This window comes from Orbicella faveolata, unplaced genomic scaffold (assembly GCF_042242905.1).
Source record: "Orbicella faveolata isolate gen_17 unplaced genomic scaffold, um_ofav_v1 contig_1, whole genome shotgun sequence".
Classification (NCBI taxonomy): Eukaryota; Metazoa; Cnidaria; class Anthozoa; order Scleractinia; family Merulinidae; genus Orbicella; species Orbicella faveolata.
In genome coordinates, this window is record NW_028301536.1 from 27,675,001 (window position 1) to 27,689,606 (window position 14,606).

The following is a 14,606-nucleotide window of genomic DNA, read 5'->3' on the forward strand; positions in this document are numbered from 1 at the left end:
GCAGTACAGATAGCTGATCATTTACCTGTTTTTACCCTTTCATACGATCCAACACTCAGTCCATTTCCTGATACTATTGAAATTAGAGACTTTAAAGGGTTTGACAAGATTGCTTTCCGTGATGAATTAAGGAATGAAAATTGGAAATCTGTTTATAATAGCAGCGATGCAAATGAAGGCTTAACAAGATTTCTGCACATATTCAACAGGATTAACAATAAACATGCACCAATTAAATTAATTAAGATCAAAAGTAAGTCTACCAAGCCCTGGGTAACTAAAGGCTTAAAAAAATCGATCAAAGTTCGAAATCAGCTGTATAAAAAATGGTTGACAACTCGTAACAGCTATTATTATAATCGATACAAAATCTACCGAAACAAAATCGTTTCAATCAATAAAATGTTCCGTACTTTATACTATGTTGGAAAATAAAGTTTGGTTTGAAAATTCAGCCAAATGCGTGGGGAAATTATTAGATTCTTTATCATAAAACAAATAAAGAAGCCTCGACTGTGCTCTGTTCTGTTGTCAAGCACTTAGGAAGCGGTAGAGCACTCAAGAAGTGGGGAAAAACACTCGACTTCGTCTCGTGTTTTCCCCTACACTTCTTTCGTGCTCTACCGCTTCCTGTGTGCTTTACAACAGAACAGAGTGCAGTCGAGGCTTCTTTATTTGTTAAATAGCGTACTTAAAGACTCAACAAACACTGAGAAAATGTGGGATAACGTTAATTTAATAATAAATAAAAAGCGGCCGTCCTCTGTTATTGAAAATTTGCAAGTTAAAGGTAAAAATTTCCAACAGCCAGCTTCAATATCAAATGCTACTGATCAACAAGTACTTTTGCAGTGTTCCATCTGAACTTGCATCTGATCTGCCTAAAACAGACTGCCGTGCTTCGTCTTATGTGAATAGGAAAAAATGCACGTTCCACTTCACTAAAGTGGGTGAAATGGAGGTCGTTTTACTATTAGATAGCATTGATTGTAAAAAATCATTTGGTTTTGATAAGATTCATCCTTTCTTATTGCTCTCTGCAGCGTTGGAAATATTTAAACCACTGACATACATTGTAAATTTAACACTTGAACGAGGTATATTTCCAAATAGTTTAAAAATTGCCAAGGTTATCCCGATTTTCAAACAAGGCTCTCGTTCCTCATGCAATAACTACCGGCCCATATCACTCCTTTCTGCGTTAAGTAAAATTTTTGAGAAGTACATTCTTTAAAAGAGTGCCTGCCCGTAAAAATCAGACGAATTCTTAATTTCGCGGCAAGGGTCGAAAATTCGATTTCGCTCATATTCTTATGGTAGATAGGCTAGGGCATGACAAAAACTACTGGATAGTTTCTTTTGGCAAAATATCCTTTTATTTCAAAGAAATATGCAAATTACCAAATTCCGTTAAAATCGTCATTTGATGCACCATTTTATTAAGCAAGTTTGAGAGCCTCGCATTCGAAACCACATCATTCTTCCGTCTTTAAAACACTCAAATATTTTTGTGCAATGTTTAAATGTGTACTGGGTTGATATTAGGGAATGTTGCGTTGTCTTTTTGGGTGCAAACTAATTAAATTTCGAAGACATGTATTTCATTCACTTAAAAGTACTTGGTGAATATAATTAATTTTCACCATGTGCGAAACCTTCAAATGGACCAAGCTTCTGGTGGTTGAATCGCAGAAGGATGGTCTACAGATTCCTGTAAAAATTTCTTTGGGCAAATGATTGTGAGCGACGCGAGAGCTTTTCAAAGTACATCAAAAATGCAAATGTTCGACCATCCATCGTCAAATTTCAATTTACGGGTCAGACGTATATTTTAACATGCGCCACATGACTTGACCTATGTTAAGACACAGAGCTGATAATTTCGAAATGTTCTAACCTTATTTGCTGTAAAAGGCAGGTCCAAAGCCGATTTGACGTGTTTCTAGTCGATCTCTCACCATTCGTCGCACATAAAGCAGAAGTTTGCTCTTGTTTACACAAGGTTAACGTCCGATGTACATCGCCTACTGTCAACCTATTATTGGTCGAATACTATGAATCTGTGACCATCTTTCTGCGCATATGAACATCACTGCATCTAAGTCTAAAACGGCCGAGTCATTTGTAGTAGTTGCTTGCTTTGCACTGCGCCAAAATATTGCGTTTGATCCATTGCTGACCATTGCTGATAAGCGTGTCGGCGCAGCACAATCTTACAGCCGTTATTGTTCGTCACGCAGTGCTGTCACGGCATATGCTGCACCTTTTGTTCTATTTTGTATAGAAACTTATAGAGTACTCTCAGGATAAGTGAAACATTTAATCATTGTTCATCTGTTTTTTCATATATATAAGAATATATGTGTATATTTATATAATCGTATTCTATAGTGTACGTGGCCTCAGTCCAAATCATGTTTGTTGTACATTCTGATGTTTCAGACAACAGCTGATAAAGCTAGTGCCTATACTCACTAGAATTTTAAGAAAATCGCCATAAACAAATTATAGATCAATGAAGCAAGAACTAGCTGAAATAAAAATAGGAAATCACAACGTGTCTAATTCGTGAGAAAACCAGACTAAATTTAATTAGTAATTCGTGAGTAAATAGCTCTGGCCATGCCATTTTATTTGGCGTATTTTGTTTGCTTAGTGGCGAGGCATTGGTATGTAACAGAAAATAGAGGACTGTTGTCAATACAGTCCAAAATTATCGTCAGTAAAATATTGTAAATAAAACACCGGTTACCTCCGCGGCCATCATTTGGTCATTCCGATAAGGGTTTCATTATTTGTCTTTACCCCTATTAAGCGGCCACCCAAAATTGAAGAACTTTGTTTTGGAAAGGGCGATGGCAGATAAGAGTCTGAATTGAAGGTGCATGACGAGTGATAATTCAAACACACGTCTATCATGATTGTCTTGAATTGACTCCATGTTCACCAAGAAATTTATAGCCCGATAGTGAAAAATTAACGGCGTCGATAAAACGAGGATCGGACCGGACCGGACCGGACCGGACCGGACCGGACCGGACCGGACCGGACCGGACCGGATCACGGATCAGATCACGGACCGGATCACGGATCGGATCACGGATCGGATCACGGATCGGATCACGGATCGGATCACGGAAAAAAATTCAAAATTTTGTTGAGCAAATTGCACTAGAGTGACTACTGTGAGCAGAACGTTTTATTTAATTCAGGTGTGATACTCCTTTATTCTTTTATAATATCGAGCCAACTGGGAGCTGGTCACAGATGAATTTTTTTCAGGCTGTTGGGTTTTGATTGCGATGATCAATCATGTCTTCATATCTTTCTCCGCAGTTCAGATAAATGATATTTCGTGTATTCACTTGCATCAAAGGTAAACTGTCATAAAACGAGTCAGTATGGTAATAATAGGACGAACGTATGAATAGAAACAATTAAACTAAAACACTAAAAAATTAAACACCTGATGATTTCAAACTATTTCCGTTTTTGAGACAAGTCTATACTTTTACAAGATGTGAGTTTGGAAGACGATATTTCGCACTGAAATAAAACGAAACAAACCATTTGTATTTCAAGGAAATATAGCTGTTTTAAAAAAAATTCTGGGAATAACATCGATAGTGCGAACGACAACGCAACCCGAGAATAAACAACATTTTAGGAGTTACGTCACGATTTTTAGAGTTATTTTTAGGGTCGTAAAGAGTTGCCTTTAAATGGAATAAAACCTTAAAATGATCGTGTTCTAGGATAGAAAAAACTTAACAGGCAAGAACAAATCAAAACGGAATGAGGATCGTTAAGGAAGGCAAAGATTAACGGGATTGCAAATGACAAACTTGAAAAACTAGGCTAGTTTTTTCAAGATGTGCAAATCGTGACGTAGCTCCTTCAAAGCAAGTCATGTCCTTAAGCTTTCGTACGTAAGTTTTCTCATTAACTGTAACGCCAGCTGTAACGCTCACATCTGACATGAAAATGTAGCCGAGAATTAGCCACTGATAACAATTTCAAAAACGAGAATGGGAGGTTCACGCAAGCTTCGAGCCAACTAACTTTCAAATATACCTACATCTGCCTGTTCATTACAATTTAAATTCCTCGTAAATTAGGCACTTATGTGGCTTTTTAAATGACCTCTTGTCATTCTCTGTGATTAATATGTCATTGCGTCAAATTCGGGATTCTTATTTTCATTCAACATATTTTAGTTTTCCACTTTTATTTTTTATTTATTATTACCTTATAAACGGTTTGATTTTTGTTTTTGATTTTTTTTTCTTTAAAACTTTGTTTTTTTTTTCTGTGATCCGATCCGTGATCCGATCCGTGATCCGATCCGTGATCCGATCCGGTCCGATCCTGATTTTGTCGACGCCGAAAAATTAAATATTCAAGGTACACCAACCTCTATCGAGGCGACTAGCCCCATTAAGCGGTCGCCACCCATTTCCCGAGGGTAGCCCACTGTATTACATGCACCAAAAATAAGTGCATAGCGCGAAAAGATCTAGGTATGAGTTTAGCGTTACCGTATTACACAGGGGCATGTAGGTAGCGGTGGTCGAGTAAAAGATAACAACAGGGGCAATGGTAAATTATTCATTCTTTTCATTTCTTAATTTAATCTCTTCCTACTCAACACGATTGTGTGCTCCCAGTGATTCCAAGCCTTACGGAGCCTTACGTATTAGGATAGAAATTGTCCTACCCCTAGCCCCTAAAATGGGATGACAGCATTGCGTGTCGAACAAGGAACCGCTGCAAGCAAGGATTCAAGTCATCAAACCATGATGATCACACGTAATATTTTGGTGTAGTGCAAAACAAGCAACTATCTACAAATGACTTAGCCGTTTTTAACTTAGATGCAGTGGTGATCATATATGTCGAAAGAGGGTCGCAGATTCATGGTATTCGACCGTTAAATAAGTTGACAGTTGGCGATGTACATCGGACGTTATGTAAACAAAAGCAAACTTCTGCTTTATGTGCGACGAATGGTGAGAGAAACACGTCAAATCGGCTTTGGACCTGCCTTTTACACCAAATGAGGTTAGAACATTTTGAAATTATCAGCTCTGTGTCTATTTCAACTTAACGTAGGTCAAGTCACGTGGCGCATGCTACGGCTTTGACAAAATCTGACCGGATCACGGATCGGATCACGGACCGGATCACGGATCGGATCACGGACCGGATCACGGATCGGATCACGGATCGGATCACGGACCGGATCACGGACCGGATCACGGACCGGATCACGGATCGGATCACGGATCGGATCACGGATCGGATCACGGATCGGATCACGGACCGGATCACGGATCGGATCACGGATCGGATCAAGGAAAAAAATTCAAAATTCAAAATTTTGTTGAGCAAATTACACTAGAGTGACTACTGTGAGCAGAACGTTTTATTTTATTCGGGTGTGATATTCCTTTATTCTTTTATAATATCAAGCCAACTGGGTGCTGGTCACAGATGAATTTTTTCAGGCTGTTGGGTTTTGATTGCGATGATCAATCATGTCTTCATATCTTTCTCCGCAGTTCAACTATATGATATTTCGTATATTCACTTGCACTCTTCACCATGTACGGGTATATTACGAACTCACAATGTGACCAACTCCCAGTTGGCTTGACAGCTCAGTTGGTAGAGCACTGCACCGGTATCGCAGAGGTCATGGGTTGGAGTCCCGTTCAGGCCTAAATTTTTTTTCAGGCTTTAATTTCACGACTGCTTAAGTTGTGTGTATAATTACGATGATCAATCATGTCTTCATATCTTTCTCGGCAGTTCAGATAAATGATATTTCGTGTATTCACTTGCATCAATGGTAAACTGTCATAAAACGAGTCAGCATGGTGATAATAGGACGAACGTATGAATCGAAACATAAAAACTAAAACACTAAAAAAATTAAACACCTGATGATTTCAAACTATTTCCGTTTTTGAGACAAGTCTATACTTTTACAAGATGTGAGTTTGGAATACGATATTTTGCACTTGAATAAAACGAAACAAGCCATTTGTATTTCAAGGAAATATAGCTGTTTATAGGAATAACATCGATAGTATGAACGATAACGCAACCCGAGAATAAACAACATTTTAGGAGTTACGTCACGTAAAGAGTTGCCTTTAAGTAGAATAAAACCTTAAAATGATCGTGTTCTAGGACAAAAAGACACTTAAGAGGCAAGAACAAATCCGAACGAAATGAGGATCGTTAAGGATGGCAAAGATTAACGAGGACTGCAAATGACGATCTTGAAAAACTAGAGTAGTTTTTTCAAGGCGCGCAAATCGTGACGTAGCTCCTTTAAAGCAAGCCATGTCCATAAGTTTTCGTACGTAAGTTTTCTCATTAACTGTAACGCCAACTGTAATGCTCACATCTGACACGAAAATGTAGCTGAGAATTAGCTACTGATACGAACAACAATTTTAAAAACGAGAATGGGAGGTTCACGCAAGCTTCGAGCCAACTAACGTTCAAATATAGCTACACCTGCCTATTCATTACAATTTAAATTAGTCGTAAATTAAGCGGTTATGTGGCTTTTTAAATGACTTCTTGTCATTCTCTGTAATTAACATGTCATTGCGTCAAATTCAGGATTCTTATTTTCATTCAACATATTTTAGTCTTCCATTTTTTTTTAATTTATTATTATCTTATAAACAATTTGACTTTTGGGGGAATTTTTTTTCTTTCAAACTTTGTTGTTTTTTTTTTCTGTGATTCGATCCGTGATCCAATCCGTGATCTGATCCGTGATCCGGTCCGTGATCCGATCCGTGATCCGGTCCGTGATGCGATCCGTGATCCGGTCCTGTCCGATCCGGTTTTGTCGACGCCGCGCATGCTAAAATATAGGTCTAACCCGTAAATTGAAATTTGACGACGGATGGTCAAATATTTGCATTTTTAACGTAGTTTGAAAAGCTCTCAGGTCGCTCACAATCATTTGCCCAAAGAAATTTTTACAGGAATCTGTAGACCATCCTTCTGCGATTCAACCACCAGAAGCTTGATCCATTTGAAGGTTTCGCACATGGTGAAAATTAATTATATACACGAAGTACTTTTAAGTGAATGAAATACATGTCTTCGAAATTTAATTATTTTGCACCCAAAAAGACAACGGTACATTTCCTAAAATCAACCCACTACACATTTAAACATTGCACAAAAATATTTGAGTGTTTTAAAGACAGAAGAATGATGTGGTTTTGCATGCGAGGCTCTCAAACTTGTTTTATTAAAATGGTGCGTTAAATGACGATTTTCACGGAATTTGGTAATTTGCCTATTTCTTTGAAATAAAAGGATATTTTGCCAAAAAAAAATATCCAGTTGTTTTTGTCATGCCCTAATTGTAATTGTAATCAATATGGCTTTAGATCTGGGAGCACCACAACTGATTGCTTGGTAGAATTAATGGATGAGATAACAAAAGCCCTTGATGAAGAAAAATATGCGGTTTCTATTTTTCTTGATTTAAGTAGAGCGTTTGACACGGTCAATCACTCTATCCTGTTATCCAAACTTGACTCATATGGTATTCGAAGCATTGAAAATCAGTGGTTTAAGAGGCCCTGCGCCTAAGAAACGACCGATGATTTCCGGCTAAAAAATCATTTGTATAAATAGCGGTGGAATCCAAACGAATGCACAAATAGGAAAACAATTTTTCCCGGCCAGATAACGTTTAGTGGAACAATGTTATGTTATTTTTCACAAATGATGGTCACTGAAAAAAAGAAATACTTCCCCAACCGCCACACCGTTTTGGCCGCAGCGTGATCTGAGTTATGGGGTCACGACTGGATCCCTAGCCGCTGACCACCCGAAGGACATTGCAGACTGGTTTTCCCACGCTCTTGCGACTTGACGTGACAAATGACGTCAATGGCCGCTGTCACGCCACGACATTTTCCAGATTCAACTTTCGTTAGCAGATGGTAATTTCGAGTTATTTTCTTTTTCTGCGTATTTTTCATCTTCCTTTCTCTTTTAATTCTACGTTCTTCTACTCAGGATGGTCTTTGAATGCCTAGCAAGGTTTAAAGTGGCGTTTACAACGCTATCCACGGCCGTATTGGCAAAAGAGAAGTGTTTCGCCGAAGTAGCAGGATAACGGTAAACACGGTAACTTTGAACGCTTTGTACAAAGTCAATATACTTTGGCCGAAAAATGTTTTTCCAGAAACGTGATGTATATCCCTCCAATGTCTAATTCATCACTGTGATTGCTTTCAAAAGCGTTGAACTTTTGAGAAATAATTATTTGAAAATCAGTTCCAACACTCCATCTAATTTAGTATGCAATGTTTGAAACTTTATTTGTTAATCGCTTCGGCAGTTTTTTGATGTTTATCGAATGATATTGCATTAAAAGGCCTTTTTCTTCAACACTGTGTAGTTTTCTCATTATTTTGCGTTGCGATAGTAATTTCTGAACAGTTTTTTGCGGGGGCTTATTTTCGGCCTGATTTTGTTGCTATCAGACGGAAAAAGTTTGCGGCTCGATATTTTTGGTTTAAAGCGAAACTGAAACAAAAGAAATTCATTTTTAAATAGTATTCGGTAACCTCTGCTTGGGAGATAAAAATCGGCCGATTTTATTTTTTAGCCGGAAATCATCGGTCGTTTCTTAGGCGCAGGGCCTCTTAAGTCTTACTTGAGCAACAGGAAACAAAAGGTATTTGTTAATGGTATCGAGTCTAGTTCTCTTTTAATAAGCTCAGGTGTACCGCAAGAGTCGATTTTAGGTCCTTTTTTTTCTAATTTATATCAATGATATTGTTAAATCAACCAACTAATTCTCCGTAAGACTATTTGCTGATGACACTTCTTTAACCGCGACTGGTAAAGATTTAAACGTACTTTTACATACAATAAACTCTGAATTGCCTGCTATTTATGAATGGTTATGCTCAAACAGATTAACCTTGAATTTAAGTAAGACAAAATACCTGGTTTTTCAACCACGACAAAAAAGAAATTACAATTTACATATCCCTTTTAAACTAGCAGACCGGTACGTAGAACAGTCTTCCAGTGTTAAGAGCCAGTTCCTGTAAATACCGAGAATGAGATGACAGTCGCGAAATTTTCGATTTCTTCGTATTTTGCCCAAATAACCTCTATAGTGAGTTGTTTTCGAAAATACCATTCAAAGGTCCTGAAGCGCTTTAGTTTTTTCGAAATCGAGGAAAGTTTGAAAATCGCCATTTTAGCTGCCTGACGCCGCCGAAAATGGCCGAAAATTGTGCATTTTCTTTTCGCTCGTACAGATCAACGCGATGATATCTACAAATATACTTTGGGTAGCTCATAGTGCATGTCTTGCTGTTTCTAAAGCATTAATTTGATGAGTAAAAGCTCCAAGTTTAATAATATTTTAGGCCGATAAAAGTACCTTCATCGAAGCTCGTGAGCGAAATGGCTAATTTTAGCTATTTCAATACCATCAAAAGCCCACTGGTACATTGAATTTGAAGTCGAAACTAAAATTTTCTGAGAGCCCATACTCTATATTATGTTGTGTGAAAGTCTCTTCCGCGGCCCGAGAAAACTAACCCGTCGAGAGACATAAACGTGTGGTACATTTTTGTAAATTCGTCATTCGCGAAACCAACATGGAACTTGGCCAGCTACCTTCATCAAGAACAAAAATAAGCGAATGGAAACCTTTTTCGTCAATAAGGATACTTGTAATCTGTTTTCTTTTTTTCCTTTTAGATTGACCACATGATTAACTTTTGCAAACATTTGCAGTTAAATCAAAATAGACGCTGCTTTTGGTACATTTTAATGTTATGCAAATATATTTCGATCGCCGGCACGTGCATATCGCCCGAACCTGATTTTCCTTCCGCCTTCTGTATGTTTGTTTTTGAAGGTTACAACTGTAGCACACATTATTCGTTCAATATCGGCAGTTTTAACTTTTGTGGAACACCCATGGCCACAACTAAACATGACTTCAAGTAAAAAAAAACATTGTGAAACGTGAAGTTTGAGTGAACAATCGATTACAGTTGCATCCATCATGTTTGGCGTAAATATTCGAACACAACCATTTCATGTAAACACGTACACTCTACTATAAAAACAACCGTCTCGTCGCAGCATTTCTTGAAATCCTGGTCTGAGACCAGGTAATGCCGATAACAAAGCGCGAGCAGTTGACGAAACTTCATGATCAACTGTCGAAACGATCAACTGTTGTACTTGTGGAAAAAGCATGATGATTCAAGCTTTGTATTTCTTACCCGTGTGCTTGCAATTCTTATGGATACAGCCGGTTCCTCTGTCTTTTACCACCAGATTTATAGATGAATCGTTCGTTTCCTATCACTTAATATGGCACATACCTCTGAATAAAACACATAATGTGACATCATTTTTCTTGGAGTGTTCCAACAGGCGTCCGCCAATTGCAAAACGTAAGCAGCAAGACAGAAAACTACAAAGGCTTCTTCGTCAATCGCACTACGCTGTCCAGATTTCTTTCTTACAAAGTTTCCAGACTTCGCTCTCTTTTAAAATTCCAAGACTTCGCCGTTCTGTTGGCCAGTCCGAATAACTGTTATGGCCTTAGTTGAGTAAGTACTTGACTTTGTTTGGTGGTCCCAGTTCGGACAATTAGGCAAATGTGGATTGCGTGACAATCGGCCACTGTACCAAACAAGTCGATATCTGACGTTTTGCAAAGTGAGTGAAGGTGGCGACGTGGACCTCGAGGGGAGGGAGACACCCATATAAGAAGGACGGTGGTGCTCCTGAAAAATTTTGATCCCCTAAGATCCCCTAAGAGGTACCAAGATTCTGTTTTTTCTCCTCTAAAAGATACCATTTCTTACATAACACATTATCTCCCCGCGTCATATTTTTTCTGCTCAATACCCTAAAAGGCATAGCAAAAGCTCCCGCTTTGGACCTTTTGAGGCTGAACACCCTGAGGGCTACTAAAACTTCATTTTTAAGCCCTAAAAGGTACGACGAGCTCCCCCCGCCTCGGGGGTGGGGGGGCGTGGACAGGGAATCCAAACTGCGCCTTGCTCGCCTCGTGTAGGCAGGGTGTTTTCTCTATGTCTGGTTGAGAAAACGGAAACTGCAGTCGATCCTGCACAACCATCTCTCCACAAAGGACCACCTCTCTGCAACGGCCACTTTTTTCACTCCGGCGGACGGTCACTCTTATTTTAATCTCTCTAGAACGGCCACCTCTCGACAACAGCAACAGCCACTAAAACACGTCCCAACTGCCAAAAAAACCTCTTCACGACGGCCAGTTAATCAACAACTGACGAACGCTGTCTATAAAACCCCGTTTTTTATTGGACATGGTCACGAAACTTGATCCATGCCGCAGGTCTTTGGTCTCTATTTCTGTTTGGTTTCTGTCTTATTGATCATATATTTTGTTCGTGTTACGAATTTACATGTTACACTAAGCCTTTTTTAAGATAAAAATGTTGAAACCCAAGAGAATATCGGTGTCATATTTCACCCCTACTGATACCGCTCCATAACGGCGACTTTCCTCTGTCCCCAAAGTGGCCGTTGTAGAAAGTTTCGACTTTATTACCGTTAATAAAAAAAACATACCCTTCCTACTGAACTTTAAAATACAGGTATATTGCTCCAGGTTTTTGGTGTAGAAATGCACCAGGGACATGACTGGGATGGAAAAAGAAGGCCTAGGAGGCACTAGTCTTAGATGGGTACGTGTTGAGAATTTGCGTACATATTCACTCCTGTTACCGGTTCTTTTTTAAACCTATATAAACTATACAGTCGAACGTCCACTAACGGTCACCTCTCCACAGTGAACTTCTCTCTCTACAACAGACACAGTTTTGTTTGTCCCGGTGGACAGTCCATACATTCGCTCTTATTTTTGCCTCTGAAATGCGCAAAATAAGGCTACAATACATAATACCTAACCATTTTATACCGCCTAATTATTGATGGGAAGTTCGCTAGGTCAATAATTGTGAATTCTCAAGGTAAAATATAGGAAAATTTTAGCTCTTCTGAGTGTCCGATTTTTGGAAAGCGCCCATATTATTGTCTATATAGTTTAGCAGAAGGCAACAGGAGTGAATACGTATGTAAACTCACACCGCCTATCTCAGATCTGATGCCCTCTAGGCCTCCTTTGTCCGTTTTGTATTCCAGCCCTATCACCGGTGCGTATCTATTCAAAGAGTACGAACGACAAACATGTATTTTAAAGGTAAAGAGGAAAGGTGCTTGCACAACTTTTGTGAACGCGGTAATACTTTCCATTAATCTACGTAGACATGCCATGATAGCAGGACCCGCGCACGGCTCTGTCAGTTCGTCGAGTTCTGTCCTCTTGTAGAATTAAACAACACCCCCTTCCCCCTACATCCTTCAATTTCGTCCAAAAATGTTTATTTAGGCTGACAGTGCGAACCACGTTACTTGCACGGGCAAACAGTTTCACTCGCCGCCATCTTCACCCACTTTGGACACTTTGCAAGTGGCCGTTTGTCACGCAATCCACATTTGCCATATGGTCTGAACTGGGATCACCAAACAAAGTCAAGAACTTACTCAGCTAACACCATGACGATTATTCGGACTGGCCAACAGAACGGCGAAGTCTTGGAATTTTACAAAAAAACCGAAGTCTGGAAACTTTGTAAGAAAGAAATCTGGACAGCGTAGTGCGATTGACGAAGAAGCCTCTGTGGTTTTATCAGTCTTGCTGCTTACGTTTTGTAAGTGGCCGCGGGCGACTGTTGGAACACCCCAAGAAAAGTGATGTCACAGTATGTGTTTTATTCAGAGGTATCATGTACTATATTAGCTAAAGAAACGAACGATTCATTTATAAATCTGGTGGTAACAGACAGGTGCAATTGTATCCATAAGAATTGCAAGCACACGGGTAAGAAATACAAAGCTTGAATCATCTTGCTTTTTCCACAAGTACAACGTTTCGACAGTTGATCATGAAGTTTCGTCAACTGCTCGCGCTTTGTTATCGGCATTACCTGCTCTCAGATCAGGATTTCAAGAAATTCTGCGATGAGACGGTTGTTTTTAAAATAAAGTGTACCTGTTTACATGAAATGGTTGTGTTCGAATATTTACGCCAAACATGATGGATGCAACTGTAATCGATTGTTTACTCAAACTTCACGTTTCAGAATGTTTATTTTTACTTAAAGACAAGCTCGGCTGTGGCCATGGGTGTTCCACAAAAGTTAACACTGCTTACATTGAACAAATAATGAGTGCTACAGTTGTAACCTTCAAAAACAAACATACAGTAGGCGGAGGGAAAATCAGTTTCGGGCGATATGCACGTGCCGGTGATCGAAATAAATTTGCATAACATTCAAATGTACCAAAAGCAGCGTCTATTTTGATTTAACTGCAAATGTTTGCAAAAGTTAATCATGTGGTCAATCTAAAAGGAAAAAAAAACAGATTACAAGTATCCTTATTGACGAAAAAGGTTTCCATTCGCTTATTTTTGTTCTTGATGAAGGTAGCTGGCCAAGTTCCATGTTGGTTTCGCGAATGACGAATTTACAAAAATGTACCACACGTTTATGTCTCTCGACGGGTTAGTTTTTTCGGGCCGCGGAAGAGACTTTCACACAACATAATATAGAGTATGGGCTCTCAGAAAATTTTAGTTTCGACTTCAAATTCAATGTACCAGTGGGCTTTTGATGGTATTGAAATAGCTAAAATTAGCCATTTCGCTCACGAGCTTCGATGAAGGTACTTTTATCGGCCTAAAATATTATTAAACTTGGAGCTTTTACTCATCAAATTAATGCTTTAGAAACAGCAAGACATGCGCTATGAGCTACCCAAAGTATATTTGTAGATATCATCGCGTTGATCTGTACGAGCGAAAAGAAAATGCACAATTTTCGGCCATTTTCGGCGGCGTCAGGCAGCTAAAATGGCGATTTTCAAACTTTCCTCGATTTCGAAAAAACTAAAGCGCTTCAGGACCTTTGAATGGTATTTTCGAAAACAACTCACTATAGAGGTTATTTGGGCAAAATACGAAGAAATCGAAAATTTCGCGACTGTCATCTCATTCTCGGTATTTACAGGAACTGGCTCTTAAATATTTAGGACTCATTATTAATTGCTCACTGTCTTGGCACGACCATATCGATTATATAAGTAATAAAATTAGCAAAAGTGTAAATGTTATTGCAAAACTAAAACCCTATGTGACATCCCAATCCCTAACAAGTATTTATTATGCACTTATATATCCCTATTTAACTTATGGTTGCGTACTGTGGGGTAATAATTACGAGGCTCCATTGTCACAATTGGTGAGACTACAAAACAAAGCTATTAGAATAATCAACAATGTGCCACTTTGTGATCATATTACTTCCCATTATGTAAACCTTTGGTCTTATTAAGCTTCCTGACATTGTTAAACTATATACCTGCCAGCTATTATATGACTACTTAATTGATGAACGAGTTTGACCGTTCCATCGATATAAGTTGTGTATATCTTTGATGAGATCTAACCCTGATTTTCAGTTAGGTATTTACGA

At 38.8% G+C, this 14,606-nt stretch overlaps 1 protein-coding gene and 1 long non-coding RNA gene across 2 annotated transcripts in view; both read left to right on the forward strand.

The window, feature by feature from the left end:
* LOC149118640 (uncharacterized) overlaps window positions 1-454 on the forward strand; it is a 2,912-nt gene extending 2,458 nt beyond the window's left edge. The window contains 1 exon segment of the mRNA XM_089298780.1: window positions 1-454. This exon segment is cut by the window's left edge and continues 609 nt beyond it. Coding sequence (XP_089154906.1) covers window positions 1-435 — 435 coding nt within the window. The 3' untranslated portion in view covers window positions 436-454.
* A 7,335-nt stretch (window positions 455-7,789) lies between these two features.
* Window positions 7,790-8,436, forward strand: LOC149118641 (uncharacterized). Its single transcript, XR_016210017.1, has 2 exons — window positions 7,790-7,985; window positions 8,062-8,436. It is a non-coding gene; the product is annotated as an uncharacterized LOC149118641 (long non-coding RNA).
* The last annotated feature ends 6,170 nt before the right edge of the window (window positions 8,437-14,606 follow it).